Below are 18,877 nucleotides of genomic sequence, written 5' to 3'. Positions count from 1 at the left end.
TGTTTTTATATGCTTAAAGGGACAATATCTTGTTTTCAACAAATGCTCTCTGAGACTCAAATCCAAGATGCTTTCTTCCTTTCTCTGTTTTCTTTATTCTCTTGGCTGCTTCTTACCTTTCAGTTAAAATAAATTTTAAAAAAATTTCTTTAAAAAGTAAAGCGTTCCCCCGAGTTGGAGCTAAGGAGGAACTTCAGGAAGGAGGGATGTCCTGCTGAACCTGAGTGAGGAATATTTTGTGTGTGTGTGGGGGGGTGTTGCTTTGCATTGTTGACCCTTCCAGACTACAAGGCTTGTTTCTCAAGGAGGTGATGGGAGAGTCTCCGTTCTCATCAGCACTGATTTTGAATTCTTTTGTTTGCCAAGGATGCTGCACAGTCAGTGGGCTACTGAACTGTCACTGGGAATGTTTAGGCAGAGGCCACCTTTCAGGGTTGGGGATATGGGGGAAGTGTTAGCCTGTTGGGAAAGTCAGACCTCAGACCACTAAGCCTCTTCCCTATCAGATTCCAGTTCTGTCTATAGAGTTCACAGGACCAAGAGGCCCACCGGGAAACCAGTAGAGGGGTAGGGTGGGCGCATGTATTCTTTTTTTATTTTTATCATTGGGGATTCATTGAGGGTACAAGAAACCAGGTTACACTGATTGCATTTGTTAAGTAAAGTCCCTCTTAAAATTGTGTCTTACCCCCAAAAGGTGTGTCACACACTGAGACCCCACCCCCTCCCTCCTTCCCTCTCTCTTCTGTTCCCTTCTCCCACCCTCCTCCCTCCTTCCCTCTCTCTGCTCTTCCTTTCCCCCATCCTCTTCCCTCCTTCTCTCTCTCTATTCTCCCCTTCCCCCACCGTGTACTAGGTCATTAATTGTCCTCATATCAAAATTGAGTACATAGGATTCATGCTTCTCCATTCTTGATCCTTTACTAAGAATAATGTGTTCCACTTCCATCTAGGCTAATACAAAGGATGTAAAGTCTTTTTTTATGGCTGAATAGTATTCCATGGTGTACATATACCACAGCTTGTTAATCCATTCCTGAGTTGGTGGGCATTTAGACTATTTCCACATTTTGGTGATTGTAAATTGAGCTGCGATAAACAATCTAGTGCAAGTGTTCTTATGATAAAAGGATGTTTTTCCTTCTGGATACGTGCCCAGTAATGGGATTGCAGGATCAAATTGGAGGTCTAGCTTGAGTTTTTTGAGGGTTCTCCATACTTCCTTCCAAAAAGGTTGTTTTAGTTTGCAGTCCCACCTGCAGTGTAAAAGTGTTCCCTTCTCTCCACATCCATGCCAGCATCTGCAGTTTTGAGATTGTGTGATATGGGCCATTCTTGCTGGGGTTAGATAATATCTCAGGGTGGTTTTGATTTGCATTTCTCTAATAATTAGGGACAATGAGCATTTTTTCCTATGTTTGCTAGTCATTCGTCTGTCTTCTTTAGAGAAGGGTCTATTCATCTCTCTTTCCCATTGATATATGGGATTGTTGGCTTTTTTCATGTGGATTAATTTGAGTTCTCTATAGATCCTAGTTATCAAGCTTTTGTCTGATTCAAAATATGCAAATGTCCTTTTATGGGGGCATGTAGTCTTTTTTTTTTTTTTTTTATGGGGCATGTATTCTTAAATGGAGGTTCATGCCAGGCTTAGGGACTTAACCAGGGGTCCCATCTAGTCAGCCTTGAGGATTTTACTGGAGAACAAGTACCCCAGCCAGACATCACCATGGCTTGAAGATGCACCCCTTTGGGAAGAAGTTTCCTTTGCCCATTGTGTCCTGTGAAGGGTGAAGCGAGTACCAAGTTCCCAGCCACAGGGGAGATGAGGGGTGGGACCTGAGAGGCCAGGGAAATCGAGTCAGGGTCTGGAATCCATGTCACCCTGTTCTTTCCAAGGCAATTCCTCTTGGCAAAGGGTAGCAGCATGGGGGGCTCAGTCAGCACGTCCTAGGTGTCCTCTTCCACTCTCCCACTGTGTGAGTGACACAGACAGGAGCCAGAATTCTGGGCAGCAAATAACCCCAGGGGAAAGCTATTCTTGAAGATACCACATTTGAAAAACTTGATTTTCCAAATATCATAGATGATGCTAATATAGCACCTTTGCATTTCTCTAGCTTTTGATTACAAAGCCAATTAGAGATTTTTATCTTAAATAGCTAAAATAATGGGCATTGGGGTACATGACAAACAGACACCAGGATAAAAGCATCACAGCATGGATTGAAGGCCTGGGGTTGAAGATGACCTGTATATTTAGGACACTGGGGGTTGTGTTCTAGAGTTGGGGTGGGTGGAGGAGAAGCATATGACGAGGCCATGGGGCCCCTGAGTCCTGCATGGTGCTTGGTCCATACTGGAGCATCATGTGGGGAACTCAAGGAATTTGGGGTTCTTCCTGACCTTAAAGCATTACAGACTTTCTGGGAAGGACATAGGCCTTCTCAGGTTTCTGAGAGAAGCCTATAGGCTGCAAAAGTTGGGATTATAGGAAGAGTTACAGAAGTATCATAAACCTTTATTTTTCAGTTGCACACTTTGAACAACTTAAGCGTAATAGGGGAAGAAAGGAGAGAAAGGGGAAAGAGATAACTGGGAGGGAGAGGTGACAGAGCAGAGGTATGGGGGAATAAGGACGGCAGAAGAGACAGGTAAAACCTGCTGAATTTGGATTATAAGAAGGAACTGAGTAGGTAAATTTGCAAATTACCCTTGTCCTGCCTTGGCTGTTTGTTTGGGCATAGAGTTCCAAGAACTATGGCATTATCTCATCAGCCTGTTAAATCTTTGATGACTATTGTTTGTAGCTCTTCTACTGATTTTTTTTTTCTTTTGGCCTTTAATTCTGAATGAAAACCACAGCAGGCCATAAGAGAAATTCCTTTTTTGTTTGCACTGGAAGGTTTTGCCTTCCAGTGCAAACAAACCTTCACTCAATGTCCAACAGGTTAGAGGAGAAGGCCTTCTACCCACTCCCCGAAATACTTCCCTAGGGCAAGCCCACAACAGGTCTTTCCTGACTTTGGGTCTGAAACCAGTAATTCTGATAACACTGGCAGGCAGTGCTTTGTGTGACCCAGTGGTGATCTCTGCTGTGGACAGAGGAAAGAAGAAGGCAGTCCAGTGTGGACCAGTGGTGGACAAAGGATGGGAGTCCATCCTAGCTTTTGGATAGGGGCCGGGTACAAAAGCTATCCGCCTTCCTGGACTATGTCTAGGAAGAGGTAGGCTACTTACTGGGCTCAGGTGAAACAGGGGGTGGTACCAAATGGTCTAAAGTGAGGGGGTAGGTGGCCAGGTTGGGTAAAGTAAGGATGAGATTGGGGAGACAGGAAATAAGCCAGTGGGGCTTTAGCTTGTCCTTAAACCCTTACCTACTTCTTTCCCTAGAAGAGCGTTCCTTCCTCTAATCTCGCTGTCCAGTGGAGAAAGCTACAGTCTGGTTCTTGTTCAGCTTTGCCTCAGGGCAGAAATCCTAGGGGAAGACTGGAGGCATTGAGATTGATGGCACAACCTTTTTTCTCCCACCCTTCGATCCTTGGGACCCCATGCTTTATCCCAGAGAAACAGGGGAATCTCCATAAAGCCAGACTTGAAATAAGGAGAAACAACTTGAGTTAGAGCCCTAATGAGCTGCACTCCCCCTACCAGGGTCCTCCAGCTTTTGGTTTGGCATCACTTCCAAGGCACCTCACAGCTCAGCCTGTAGGAACTTCTAAAGAGGAAGAAATTTTCTTTTAGTTTTTTTTGTGATTTCCTTCTATTCTCTTACCTGATTCTTACTCCCTTCCCCAAGCTCCCTCTCCCAGCTCTTCCTCAGTGTCCATTTGCCCAGACCACTTTCTTAAACTTCCAAGGTGCTGAATGTTCATTGGGCATTTTTCAGGCCCACTGGGCAGTGGGTGGGTCCTCAGTGAGCCAGCTTTTTGTTGTTTTTGTGCCCTGGAATCAAGAGTTTATTCCTTAGAAGTCACCTGGTTATAGCAGGGGGATCCTGGGAAGTTAAGTGCCAAAAAGCAGGAGCCAGGAGGTGGGATGTCCTGATGGCTGGCTTTGGAGCCAGGCATATGTGGCTTTGAGCCCTAAATTTGTATTTACTGGTGCATGACTTTGGGCAGACTATTTGACCTCTGTGAGCTTACTTGCTAGAGCAGTGCTATCCAATAGAACTTTCTGCAGGGATGGAAATGTTGTAAGTCTTCACTGTTCCGTAATGGTAGCCACTGGTCACGTGTAACCATTGAGCACTTGAAATGTGGCTACTGTGACTGAGGGGCTGAATTTTTAATTTAATTCTAATTAAATTTAGCTAATCATACGTGTCTTCATAAGTTACACATTTCAGTTATAGGGAGTGTTACAAGGATAATATGACATGATATGAGGTGATGTATATGAACTACTTAGCGCAGGGCCTTGCTCATGAAGACCACAGCAAGGTATTCTCACAATGGGACGGAATCTCCCTGTTGTCAAGGCCTCAGAGAGAGGATGAGATTGTTGGTGTTATATATAATACTGTGTAGAGTCCTTACTCTCGCATTACTTGTTGGCTCCACAGTCCTACCTACAGTGTAAGTAAGCTAGGCACCATGTGTACCAGGTGACAGGGAGGACTGGTGGTCAGAGAGGTTCAGTAGTTGGCTTGTTGTCTCATGGGGGCCAGTGGCAGGTTCAGAACTGAAAACCATGTCTGCTTCATTCAGGAACCAGTGTGATCTTTAACCATAGGCCAAGTTGAGGTGTGGGCTTATGTAGTCTTCTCACAAGCCTACCCACAGGCCTACCGCACTTCAGGGCTTTGATTCCAATGTCAGCAAGGACTCAGAAGAAACCTTTTTCAGAATTCAGTACAACCATGGGCATCAGCAATGTATAGATCCGGGATTCTTAATCCTGGGTGCCACTGACTTGTCATTCTTTGATGACGCTGTCCTGTGCATTATAGGATGTTTAACAGCATCCCTGGCCTCTACCCACTTCTTGTCAGTAAGTAAGCACCACCTGAGTTGTGTCAACCAAAAATATTTCTGGACTGTCAAAATCTTATGGGGAGCAGATCATCATTGGTTGAGAACCCTTGAGGTAAGGGGAGACCTTCTGGCTGTACACTGGGAGACTTGGCCATCACATGGCCTTGCTGTGTGACCTAGGGTAGCTCCTTCCCTCTCTGGGCTTCATTTGCCTCATCTGAGAGGTTAAATGTGGTGCTTGGGAAGTCGGTTTGAGAAGGAGCAGATCATACACATTTCTAAGTAACAGATCTTGATGTTTTGTGTGTGCTTATGAAATACTACTACTCGTACCATTCTTATTTGGGAAAAGAAGACTCCTCTGGCCCTTGTAATTGCAGGAGGGGATATGTGTGCTCTTTGGTCGTGACCACAGTGGCTGGTGGATAGAATGGGGCTCTGTTGTTTCTGTCCAATCAGTTTGTCCTCTCTCCCACCATCTTCCCAAAGAGTCCCCGTCCTTAAAAAGTCATAGCCAGCATTTCATTTGTAGTGCTGACCTGTTGGGAGAGACCCCCAAAATTTAATGAGCTGCCTCTGCAAGGGTAATGTGACTTTTACAGCCTGTTGAGAGACAAGGGGAGATTTGCATAATGTTCCAAGGGGGATTAGGTGGCTGGGGGTTGCCATGGCAACCCCACAGGGATGAATTGAGAATTTTTCCTCCTGGCAGGAGTTGGCCAATGGAGTCTGGGAAGGTGGGGGAGGGGAGCAGGGGGTTATCTGAGGGGAGGGAGAAAGGGGGGGGCGGTGGCGCCTGGATGAATGGGCAGTGTTGGGGGAAGGTGTGATCTGAAAAAGCTCTGCCTGTTCTGTCTGTACAAGCAAGCTCTTTGAGAGCCATCCCCCCAAGTGGTGGTGGGAGGCAAGCAGGGTTTAATGTGTTTGGGAACCAAGAAATTAAAGTGAACAAATATTTAAAGATTATTGGATCTTGTTAACAGGAAGCCTGGTGGATGGAAACTGAGAATCTGAGAACTGAAACTCTGAGAGTCTTCATGTTGGGGAGGCAGTTGGGCTGTCATCTAGGCACTGTTCCTTCCTCCCAGCAGTGGCTGCCTCCATGTCTCTGTTGGTCTCCCAAGGGCAGCGCACTTATACAGCACCCAGTTTATTCCTGAGGGCTCTCATTACTACCCTGGACTCAAATCTGCCTCCTTTGTGCAATGGAAACTGAGGCTTAGCCTAGGTCCGATCTGGGACAGGAATGTAGGACTTGCTGTATGTTGCCAGCTCTTTCCAGGGTCATTGGCTTAGGATCATGCTCATTTGGCCTGGCCTTTCCCAGTTCCCTTACACCATAGACTCTTGGAAGAAAAAGGAAGGCAGAATTCCTTTCAGGGAGGGTGCAGAAGGGTCACATCCCAACCCCACGGTCCCTAGGTTCCTTTGCAGGCGTTGGTCCTAGCTGGGGAAGGGTGTGTTTCTTTCTTCTGCCAGGCATTTGCACTGTCATCCTTACCTGCGTGTGAAGGGCACAGTGGTGGGTGCACAGCGTCGGTCATGGACAGGCCTATGCAGAGTCTCTTTCCCTCCCGGAGGAGACAGATCCTCAGGGTCACGCCGGGGGCTGGGCCTTTCTTGTACCAAGTCCTCCCAGCATAAAGAATTCAGCAGGCTTCCTCGGAAGGCATAAATATTTAATGGCGTTGTAGTTATATATAATTTGATCAATATGTCAGTGCTAAAAGGGCCTTCAAGGAGGCTCACCTATCATTGAGTGATATGTGATGCAAAGCTTCCCCAGCCCCTACATGAGCAGGGGGCATTATCTCCCAAGGCTGCTACACAGATCGTTAATTGACATACATCCCCCTTCTTACACTGTAGCACTGCCTCCTCCAGAGCCCATAGAATGGATGGAATGGGGCCTGGAAACTTCACCCCAGTTTTTGTTGGCACCACCCCACCCATGGATTTCCCTTCCTCCGTTGATAAAAAACCCACTTGCTTTCTTTCTATGCTCTCCGAGCTCAGCCTGAGGAGAAACTGCCTGGCAAGGAATATCATCTTGTAGTCAAATAATTGGGCTATCAATTTAGAATAGCCTAGGAAATGCAATGGGATATTTTAAGTTAAAATGGCCCAGACACATCATTCCGGAATCTTCCAGTATTTGATCACTGGGTGATTGTGGCGCCTGGCTCCCAGAGGACTGCTGGGATCATGGGGGCAGGAGCCACCTCCTTCTGCACATCCCTCCCCACCCCACCTGCAGCCCTGGGATCTTAATTCAAGTCGAGGCAGACACACTTCACATACCCCAGGACTCAGAGAACCAGGTAAAACCTAATTAAAATTCAACACCTCCAGAGATAACTGAGGCCCCACACCAAACACACAGGTCTTTATAGAAGTAACTTGATGCCCAAAGACCACATGCCAGACACAGAGCTAGGATGGAAACCATCACTTCCCCATGGCTTTGAGGTGTAATTCACATTTCAGATGGGCATGTCTCTCTCCTTGGGTCTCATCTTCCTCACACACAGCCACAAATGGGTCTCCAGACTCACAGTAAAGTGCTCTTTCCAAGATGTTGCCCTGACTCTCTGAGGAAGAAATCTTCATTTTAGAAATGTAACCAGGAGCCTGGTAGCGTTGAGGGGTAGTTTGCCTGTCTGACAGACCTTAGATTATTTCCTGCTAAATGAACCATCTTGAAGAATTCTTGTCTGGCTGTCTTAGGCTCACCAACCAGTCTTTTCTTGTGAATTGTAGAATCTGGACAGTAGGTACCTGACACTTAGAAGTATGTTATTGTTCTTGCCTGGAGGCTCTGTGACAGTTATGTGAAGTTTTGCCCCTGGGCAAATTGGAATGGCTTATGTGATGAAGACCCGTCCTCAGGACCTGGCCCTAGCTAGTGTCCCCAGCCATTGCCCAGCATCCATCCACATCCCAAAGCCGTCCAGCATCCATCCACACACATCTCAAGGCTGGCTCCTCTCTGCCGGGACTTAACATTCATGCAACTTTATGGAAGAAATATGTCCCAGAGCAATTGGGGAATATTTAGGGGATATTTGAAGCTCTAACTTGGAGCCCCTAGATCTTAGAAGTTGCCTAGTTTACCCCTCCATTTTGCATGTAGCAAAATGAATGCCCAGAGGCGGGAAGTGGTTTGCCCAAAGCCACACAGTGAGATGGAGGCAGAGTGGGAAGGAAAAGCCAGGTCATCCCTGCGTGGTTTTGGATAGTAACGTGCTCTTTAAAGTGGCAATTTTCTCCTCTCCTTGTTTTTATTTGGCTAAGGTTAAAAGGAAGTGTGCATTCAAGAGTCCATAGGTACAGGCAACTGGGCAGTTTAGAACTAACTAGCACAGAGACCATCTGTTGGTGGAAGTGGCTCTTGACTGTGTATTGGGCACAGTCGGCTAAATTAAAAATAAAGGCTGAGGACTGGCTGGGGTGCCCTGGAGCAAGTGGTTTCCGGGCGAGGATTGAGGGCAGGCTCTGTGCCCCTTAATTCAGTACCTTGAGTCAAGGGCTAAGTAAGGATGGTCCAGAGTAGCAGCAAAAGTGAATACCCGAGTGTTGTTAGCAAAATACAGTTGGAGAACGCTCAAGTGCCCTGGGTCTGCCGCGGGATGTTCGAGGTCCTGCTTTAACGAGGAGATGAGCATGCAAATGGGAGCTGCTAAGGCACACTGAACAGATTGCTCTTTGGGAAATTACACTTGCCCCTCACTATCTTGTTTTCTGTCATTTATTTGCCTAACAACCTCGACAGAGATTCAGGGCAGATGTTATTCCCAGCACCCAGTTGGTAGCGCAGACTGGATGTAGCGGGACCTCTGTGCCTGTTTCTCTGAATGTCTCTGTCTGTGGCTAGTAGATTAGTTCCTTCTGAGGAACAATGTTTTCCTACCAGCAAAGCCTCCTTCTTTGAGCCATACTTGAAAAGGAAATTTCAAAGGCAGCACCAGCCTCCCCAAACACCTTTTTCCAAAGTGCTTTCCAAAGGAAGCCGTGTTCCCACCCGCTCTTCTCAGGTTTGCTTCTGAAGCCCAGGCTCAAAAACAGTGGCTTTGTAGCACCCAAGATGGAGGGAAGCGCAGAGGTGACCTCGAGAACACACAGCCACCTTATTGGTAACAGATTTCACTGAGTCGCCAAAAGCAGTTTTCCAACGTATGGTCCAGTTCTAATTGGTAATTTGTGACCTGTCCCAGTTGTTGAAGTCACCCGTCTTGATCCCCTCCCCTTTTTTGGAACTGATGTTTAGAGCTTGTTTGAGTTGGATCAAATGCTGTTTTAACAGCTGTTCTAATTGGACCTGCTGTCAATTATTAACCCTAATGGTGGTTTTTTCTTTCAAAAATATTTCTCGAAACTCTCAAAATGTCAAAATTTGGCTTCTTCATAGGAAGTCATTTAGTGAAGTTGCTTCATTGCTGAGCTTTGGTTTCTCCATCTGAAAAATGGAAATGTTTAAGTACTTTCCTTGTGGGGCTATTGTGAGCTCACACGTGTAAAATGCTAGCTTGCAACAGTTGGGTCAGCGGATGTTAGCCATTATGACTATTGTTCAAAGTGGCTCTGTGCGGCTGGCTAACTTTCTATTTCCAGGAACTTCCCTTCCCCCAATCGCCACCCTCAAAAACAAACCTTAAAAACATTGTTTAGTGAACAGTTTTCCTGTTCATTCTTTGACTCACCAGAGTGTACTGAGCCCATTTTCAGGGTTGGGCAGCCTCTGTTAAGAGAAGTGAGGCTCAATCTTTACTCCTACTTTTTGAGGAGACAAAGCGGGGGATAGCAGCTGATGGTATAGTTATAGCTGGGAGGATGGGGTTTGCACGCTTTCTCCACACCCCTTTCTTCCAGAATTTAACAGGACTTAAACCCATGAGCATACAAACCATAAGCCTGGGCCGGGTGCAATTTCTCACGCCTGTAAGCCTAGCACTCTGGGAAGCCGAGGTGGGTGGATTGCCTGAGCTCACAGGTTCAAGATCAGCCTGAGCCAGAGCAAGACCCCGCCTCTAAAAATAACCGGGCTTTGTGGCAGGTACCTGTAGTCCCAGCTACTCAGGAGGCTGAGGCAAGGGAATTGCTTGAGCCCAAGAGTTTGAGGTTGCTGTGAGCTATGATGCCACAGTACTCTACCGAGGGTGACAAAAGTAAGACTCTCAAAAAAAAAAAAATAAAAAAACCATAAGACTGGGTTATTTTATTTTTGTCTGTTTTTTGTTGTTAATGTACCTTTCTATTCTTATTTGGCATGTGAGCATAAGACGGGAGAGTGGACTTGTTGCTCTGCGTAGATTTGCACTTGAGATGCAAGCTAGCTGATTGTTTCTCCATACGACCCTGACTTTTATTTCATTCCCCTTCCCTACTATCAGGTGATTTGGGGGAGGAAAAAGTAAGCAGAATGAGAAAGGACCCTATTTTGGAGAATTCTTGCCACTTACCTAAATTACTGATTTACGTAATAATTATTTAGTAATCCTTCCACATTCCTTACAGTATGAGTGACGGGCTCCTGGCGGGTGGAAGCTAGAGACACTATTAAAAATCCTACAGTACACAGAACAGCTCCACACAACAAAGAATTCTCTGGCTTGAAATGTCAATAGCATGGCGGTTGAGAAACCCTGATGTGTGGTGTTCCTTGCTAAAGTGCACCACAAATGTGCAAATGTCAGGTCCCAGTGGGTCTGAGCTGGAGGTGATGCTTCCTCCCCTGGAAGTTTGGAAGTGAGAACCATTTTATTGATACAGTTGGTCTGGGCTATGAGGGACAGTCCTTCACAACAAGAATTGTTCCACCTCAAATGCCAACAATGGCGCCTGCTGGGAAACATTGGCTCTGTTCTTGAGGATCCGGGTGTTCCAGGCAAAAAGCTGACAGCAGCAATCCCTTGTCCCCCTGCCAGGATCCCTTGCTGTAGTGGATGGGCTCTGTAGGTTGGCGAGCCCTGGCACTGTGGCCAGCAGCCCAGGACACAGGCCCTCAAAAGCCCATCAGGTTTTTAGAGGATGACCTGTCCCTTCACAGACCAAGCTGTTGGCTTTAGTGGCTGGGGGGTGGAGGGGTAGAGGGGTGGAGGGTGTTGACTCCAGGAATTCTCCTGAGGCCCAGGGTCTGTTTGTAAGCCTTCAGACAGCATTGTTTTTATTTTAAGTGCACGAGCATTTCTCATCCAGAATCATTTGACATGCAGATGATCACAGATTTTTAAAGGCTGTTGTCATGGTTTTGTCTCTGAAAGATTGCTATGCGCTGATGAAAGCTTTGAAGCCAGCTTTGGGACCTCAGTCCTGGCAGGCTCAGGATTCAGAATGAGATAAGAAAAGCAGTTTTGAAAGTTGTCTGTCAGTGAGTGGTTCTAGGCCTTTCTGTCTGGATTCGGTTAACCATTTAGCACCATTCTTGGTCTGAGATCAGGGCTTCACAGGACACTGGTGGAGACAGCTAATGTTTTCCTAAATGCAAACTTTTGGAGGGGTGTATGAGTTGGAGGCTAAGAACTGATCTACCTTACTAGGACGTCCCAACCTCTACAAGGGGTTAGGGATCTAGTGATTTTACCTCTTTAAGCAGTTTCTTAGACAAGGCAATTGCTGTACCCTAAAAACTGAAGCATTAATGGTGGGGTACCAGGCTGGTGACACGTGTGGGGGAGGGATTGGTCTTGGTTGGGGAAAGGCAGCAGTGAAAGGCAGGGTACATGTAAGGCTGACCCCAGGGAACCCTTTACCTCATGCATTCCTGGGGCTTCTCTTAGTGCCCCTTCCCCGTTGCCCCCCACCAGTTTGTCTGAGAGCCTGTGTCCTGTTGCCATTGGACACAATTGGGCAAAGCAGTTCCTCCCTCACCAAATTGCATTTCACTCTTGTGGGTTTTGCTGAGATGTGGGAGGGTGGATTTTTGTTTGTTTGGCTTTGTTTTTAATTAAGGATTCATGCAGAGGTTGCAAACTATCCTGACCAAACAGACCACCTCTGGTAGGAAATTGGAGCTCCCCAAAGTATAGGCAGCCTGGCTTCAGTGCAGGGGGAGTTGGGGGAGATTTCTTCATGCTGTAGGTTGAGCAAGAGCCTTCTGGCAGGGGGTGGACTGAGGGTGAAGAGGACAGAGCCCCCCCTTGGTGAGGGGCTGTGGTTTGGGGGAGTTTGCACTTGCACTTGTCTGTGACATTTTGGTGACTTGATTTATTTGCCTGAGCGTCATGTGGTCTCTTTGCCCTTGCAGACAGAGATTGCGAAGAGACTGAACACAATTTTAGCCCAGATCATGCCTTTCCTGTCACAAGAGGTAAGATCTTATGTTACCGTTTTCTCTTTTTCTTTCCAAATCAGCCCAGTGGCTGCTGGGGTCTTCTGGAGCCCAGCACCTGGCCATTCCTATTGACAAATCTGACAGTTTGGGGATTTACAAAGCCTTCTCCAGCCAGTTTGAAATCAGGAGGCCACATCAGAGGGACCATTTGCTCCTTCTGATAGAAGTGGTTCTCTGCCACCACCTGAGTCCACAGAGAAGAGTGATCAGTGGATACCTCTGTCCCCTCTAAACTAGTGTTCCCAGTCCTGCTTTCCTGTGCTCAGGGCCAGACTCTCAGCCCCCAGGCGCAGAGTGCCCTTGCTAGGAGTGACCAGGGGTCACATCACCACCTGAGCATACCTTCCAAGGGACTCCCGCTTGAGGCAAGGGCTGGGCTTAGTGGGTGGTTTGAGGGAACTATCTCCAAGGAGCCTCTGTTGTACAGGGCAGACAGATGAGTTGATCTCATTTCAGCCGGGGCAGGCCTCATCTCCACTCCTGCTCCGTGGCTGGGACCATGTTAGCTCCTTTGCAGAGTCCTGCATTTCTGTGCAGAGTTGTGGCCAATAAATGACTGAGTCAGCTTTAGAATTGGTTATAGTGATGCCCTCAGAGTTTGCAGCCCAGTAGGGGAGACAGCTGTGTGTGTGGCTGGTGCTACCTCAAGACTGGTGGGAAAGAATGCAACACATGAAAAAAAATCTTTATTTTTTTAAGAGTAGTTTGAGGTTCTCAGCAAAATTGAGTGGGATATACAGAGATTTCCCGTAGCCTTCCTCCCATACCAGAGTGGGACATTTGTTATAATTAATTAATCTTCCTGGATATATCATAGGCTCTCAGAAGTCTATAGTTAGGGTTCATTTTACTGCTCTTTTCTTTACCTATCTAGAAATATGCTTTGTTTCCTCACTATTTAGACATATTAGGTATACATACACATGTCTAAACACAGGTACTTTTCTTCCAAACCCTTTGGATGGAAGTTGCAAGATAACTAGTATAACAGCATCTCCTAAAAAGGGGAATACCTCCTCCGTGATTATGATATTGTTGCCGTGTTTAGAAAACTAATAATCATTCTGTAATATCATCTGATATCCAGTTCATATTCAGATTTCCTGGAAAAAAATGTTTTATATGTGTGGTTGACTAATAGCCATCTTCTGGCTTGCATCTCTAGTTTAGAACTTCAAGTTTGGATTACAAAAGTAATACATGCTCATTGAAAACGGTTTAAAGGAAAAAGTCAAATAGCCTGTCACCTCCTGACCTGGGTTTTATGCCTGCTCAATGGGGCTCCTCTGACTTCTCTGGGGACTCTGTCCCTAGAGGCCCTGCCTGTGCCATGCAGCCCCTGCCTTCTCTCTGACGGGGAGGATGGCCACCTCTAACCACACCCTGTTCCCTCCAGCACCAGCAGCAGGTGGCACAGGCGGTGGAACGCGCCAAGCAGGTCACCATGACGGAGCTGAACGCCATCATCGGGGTACGTGGACTCCCCAGTCTGCCTCTCACCGTGTGTATAGCCCTTTTATTCCTCTCATTTACCATAACCAGAGATTGACCCTGACCTTAGCTGGCCTCAAAGAATGGCGGCCCCAGGGCTCCGGCTTCTGCAAGCATCCCATGGGCTTGGACCCATTTGAGGCTCTCTCCCCATTGGCTCCCCGAATGACTCCCAGACCCCAAGCTAAAGGGGTGCAGATACACCTGAAATCCACCTCTACACTCATCAACCTTGTCCTCCCCTGGCTTCTGGTATCCCTGCCATTGAGGAGGGCAGAGGCCTGAGATCACCTTGAGGCCAGGCCAACCCACCAGTACCTGGCTGCCCCCTCACATCTCCCCTGGGGCCTCTTTGCCTCCCCCTGGCAGAGGTCTGCCCTTCTTTGGCCACCTGGGATCAGAACTGTCTCTGCTGTACTGTGGGTGTGCACCGTGCTGTGGAATTTGGGTTTAGGTCTTGCTGCCCCTGCGCTAAGCTGCCTGGCTGAGCTTCCATTATGTGCCCTTGGGACTTACAGCTGGGGCACCTAGAGAGGTCTTGCTGACCTTCCAGAGGTCCTGTCTTGCAGGGAACGAAAATTACTCAAGAGAGCTCTGAGGCCTACCACTGGTCTGCCCCCTTGGTGGAAAAGGGCAGTCAGATCTCTCCCCTTCGGGGCTCCCGCTTGCCTTGCATCTTCAGTGCATTTCTTGGACCCAATAGCATCTTTCCCCTGCTTGCTATTCTGTGTGAGGCTAAAGATATTTAAGAGAATCTCACAGTTTTTTTCAGTGGGACCTTTCATTCCTCAAGTGAAGGGGTTTGATGAGATGGCTGCTTCCTGGTCCCCATCTGTAGGGTTGGTCTGGTGCAGGGAGCTTCTGGGCAGTACAGATTTCAAGTCACTCGCCCCAGAGCTCTTTTCCACAGGTCTCCAGGTCGGACTGGGAATCTGTGTTTCTGAAGTTTTCCAGATCATTCTGAAGAGTAGTCAGGCTTGGGAGGCAGTGGACTGCTTGTCTGAGGTCCCATCAGCCTGGACATTCTGGGATCCTGGTTGGTCTTCATTCCTCTTTTTGTTCTTAGGTCATTATTTCATGGTAACTGAAGGCCTCCGAAGTTTCTTCTGCTTGACAGGATAAATGATGACCCTTGACTTCTTCATCTGGGGGAGAAACCTGGAGGCCTGGGTTTCAGTCAGAGTTTTCCCAAGTGACCTTGGGCATGCTCCTTCTCTTCCTTGGGCCTCAGTTGCTATATCTGTGAAAGGCAAGAGTGAGCCGGCTCATCTGTCTGGGCTCTCCTCACTCCTACCAGGGACACTGGGAAGTCAGTGACAGTGACAGAGAGTGTTGCTTGTGGACGCTGACCTCTCCACACACTGTCAGGACCCGAAATGATTACAGAGTTGTTTGGTGCAGGCAGCCTGATGGGTTTGTCCTTCCTAATCCCATAGGGGGCTGCTCAGTACTGCTAGGGGAGGGGTGGAAACATGAGCTTAGTGTGAATTCTGGCCTTGCTGGGGGAAGAGCAGACCTTCAACTAGCCTGTGGCAGGGGCAGAGAATGGTATGGAAACTAGAACATGAGGATGTGTTCAGTGCTGGAAGGCAGCATCCCCAGAAGTGAAAGTCCTATCTTAAAGTTGGAGGTATCTTCAGTGGTCCTGGAGCCCAGGCTTCTTCAGCCTTGACACCATTGAAGATTTGGGGTCAGATGAAATCCTTGTTGTCTTGTGCATTGTGAGATGTTCACCAGCGTTCTTGATTTGTTGCCACTGTGTGTGTCAACAACATACCCTACACAAACTGGTGACACCCTGAAATGTCTTCAGATAATGCCAAATGTCTGTGGGGGGCAAAGTGGCCCCTGGTTGAGAACCACTGATCTAGCTATGCCCTTGATTTTCAGAGAGGGGCACTGATGTAGGATCACTAGCAGCAAGCCAGGCCAGGGCTCTTCTCCTCAGCTTGGTTGCAGCCCTGTGGCCCATGTCTGTTGTCCCCGTGACCAGTGAGGTGGTTCTGCTCGTAGTAGAGGGGATGTCGGGGCAGGGTATATACTCAGTGAGTTCCAGTACCTGAAATTCCTTTTTTTCCCACTCCTCCTTCCCAGGCATCTTCTTGGGGGTTTCCAGGCTAAGCCCTACCACCCCTGCAGTGGCCACAGTGGGGTCCCTGCTCCCCATCTGCTTCCCTCTTTGGAATCAAAATCCTCTTATGAAAATAAGGTTTGTGTTTTTTTTAAAGTTTTAAGAAAGGACTAAAATTGGGGAAGAAGCACCGCTTGGATTAGCTCCACTTCCTTTAAGGAGTATTTAGGAAGCTACAAGCCAGGTCAAGGCAGCTTGAGGCAGACATTGGAATTCAATTAAAGCCAACGAGTGGGGCCTGTGACCCCCATTTTCAAGGTAATTGCTTCTCCTCTCTGAGTGAATGCAGCCGTCGCCCTGTCATTAAGCAGGCAGCCGTCTAATCGCTGCGCCTGACAGAGCCTCACAAGGCAGGAATTACGGACAGCTGAGGCATGCTCACGCTGGGAGCCCTGCCTGCCTGAAGGAGCTGCTAATCTAGTCGGGGCCTTCTTTATCTCTTCTTGGAGGAGGGCTGAGAGCAACCCTGTGGCTGAGCAGCCTCCGGAACTGGGGTGGGGAAGAGGAAGGCAAGGGCCCAATGGCAGAGGGGCAGGTATCCTGGCCCCAGCAAGGAAGAGTTGGAGGCCCTGGGCAGCAGCTAGTGGATTTGCCACTCCGAAGGAGAAGCAGCCTGGCACCCTGGTCTGGGAGTCAGGAGGGTTTTGGGCAAGTCACTGTGTTCCTCCAGGTCTCAGTTTCCCTGTTCGTGAAAAGAGGAGGAGGACTAGACAGGGTTCATATGGCACACCCATTATAGTTGGTTTTTTAATAGCTCTCTTGGGCATAGAGTTGGAAGGGTCATGACGTTGTGACTCAGCTCAACTCAGAAGAGAAATCAGTTAGGTCCATCTGGCCTGGGCATAGTGGTCAGCAGTGGCAAATTTATCATGAGGATTAAAGTATTTTGGGGGGTTTCCTTCCCGGTAAGGAAGGCCAGCATTCAAGGTCAGGAGGGTGGAGAGGGGAGGGAAGCAAAGCTGGAGGGAGGCAGGCCCATGCACTCCCCTGCTAGTCCACAGGGGACTCAGATGCCCACCCGAGGAAGACGGGCTAGAAGCTTGTCTGTGTTGGTTCCTGTAGATCTGTTTCTGTGTCTGTGTCCTTTCCTCTAGGACAGTATTGCTAAGCACAGGGAGGGAAATTGGACCTTTGGTCAGCAACTTGCATAAGGCCTTGTCTGTCTTTCCCAAGCAGATGAAAGATCCCGTGAGCTGATGTATCAGGCATGCGCAGCTGAGCAGGAAGACCCTCTGTTTACATTGCAGTGTGTTGGCTCGAAGCCTTAGGACTGGGAAGTAGAGGGTGCTCACCTGCTTACCCACTGGCAGACACTTTGATCTTCGTTTCCTTGGGAATTATTAGAGCAAGGGATGATGGAAAGTGTTGACTTAATTTTTTTTTTTTAAGTAGGGGCAGGGAGAAAGAGGAACATTGTATAGTTCATTGTCACAAAGTACCCAGGGTGTTCTAAAGCCACACCTAAGGTTTTTACCTTCCCTTCGAGGTGTGGCTGAGCTGGATTCAGGTGATGGAATTTTATGTGTGGGAAAAGGATGGCGAAGAGAGTATCCTTAGGGTCCGTTTCTTTCTTTCTTCCAGGCAGCCGTGGTGGGGAGAGGGGTGTTGCTGGGTTTGAGTCCTGGCTCTGGTTGCTGCTGGGTCTGTTCCCCCATCTGTAAAGTGGGGGTGACACGCGTTGTGAGCACTACATGCTCAGTCCATGCTGAGCTGCGGTGCCCACCTTGCTGTGTGATGGAGAAAGAACAGTCGGAGGTGGGAGGCCGCTCTTGCTTCCCTAGGACCACAGGAAGCATGCATTTTATGCAGCTGCGGCCCTGTCTTTGCATCCTCTGGTGGGAGCCCTTGGCAGGTATTGGCTCTGAAAAGGCTTAGACAGCTTCACTAAGTTTTACCCAAATCATGAACCTGAGAAGTGAAGCGTTAAATCAGCGAGTAAAGGCACGAAGTGTGATGCGCATAATCCAATTACACACAGCGAGATCTTCCTTCAGCCTCTCCTAAGAGTGACCGCACCTTCCCAGCCCAGGCCGTGGGCCTGTGGCACACATACGGAGGGAGGACTCAACGTATGTCCCAGGGGACATGTTCTTTGACCTGCTTGTGTTCTGGTGTGATGTTAAAGGAGAGAAAAGCAAGCATGGGCGGGCTTAGTTGCAGGCCCCCGGCCCCCCTTCTGGGGAATTGTCAACTTCCTTTCGTATATCATGGATGGAGAAGTTCTGGTACTGGAAGGAACGGCAGAAACTGGAGACAGGCGGGTTCAGACTGTAGGAGTAGTTCTATTTCTCTACCATGGGGAAAGCTCCCCAGTTGAGTACAGTGTCACCCTCCCACTCAGATGTCACTGTGTTTCTGTACGTTGTGCTGCAGGGGATAGGAATACAGCCTGAGGGTGGCTATGGAGGGCTGGGCTGTGACGGGGATGGTGGATCTGGTGAGTCATTGTCAGCTGGTCCCCCTGCCCCATCAGGGAGAAAACTTTGTTTTACTCCATTGCAGCCAGGACTGATGATAGTAAGCCCTCCACCCAGTAAGTCCTAGCACTGCTTCTCCCTGCTTCCCCCAGGAAGAAGCCTGGGAAGTTTTTAGCCCTGCCCTGCTAAAAGTGTCGCTGCTTTCAGGCATCTGTTGGGCCAGGCTTGACGGTGGCTTCAAGCCTCCCCCAATAAGACCTCAAAGTGACTTCTGGCCATGCAGAGTGGGTTATTCTTATACTTGAACATGAGAAAATCTTCAGTTTTGTACGGGAGATTCCTTTCCTCTTTTGCTGAGAGGATGCTTCTACATGACACACTAAGGCAGAAAACTATCCACTCTTTCAGGGAAGCTCAACGTCTTTTTGAAAGCCACTGTCTCCAAACAGCTGTAGCTGCCTTTATTCCAAGGTCCGGATGCCGGCTCACTGGCTCTCATGTGGGGGAAGCAGAACACCTACTACCACACTGA

The 18,877-nt window shown here is 48.2% G+C and overlaps 1 protein-coding gene across 1 annotated transcript in view; it reads left to right on the top strand.

Moving 5' to 3' along the window:
- TLE3 (transducin like enhancer of split 3) overlaps window positions 1-18,877 on the top strand; it is a 49,252-nt gene that overhangs the window by 9,662 nt on the left and 20,713 nt on the right. The window contains exons 5-6 of the mRNA XM_012801953.1: window positions 12,220-12,282; window positions 13,703-13,777. Of these exons, the coding sequence (XP_012657407.1) occupies window positions 12,220-12,282; window positions 13,703-13,777 (138 nt within the window). The remainder of the gene's footprint in view (window positions 1-12,219; window positions 12,283-13,702; window positions 13,778-18,877) is intronic.

Source organism: Otolemur garnettii, unplaced genomic scaffold (assembly GCF_000181295.1).
Source record: "Otolemur garnettii isolate 467f Iridium unplaced genomic scaffold, OtoGar3 scaffold00011, whole genome shotgun sequence".
NCBI classification, from domain to species: domain Eukaryota; kingdom Metazoa; phylum Chordata; class Mammalia; order Primates; family Galagidae; genus Otolemur; species Otolemur garnettii.
The sequence above is the reverse complement of the archived record's forward strand: the minus strand, read 5'-3'. Positions and strand labels throughout refer to the sequence as shown.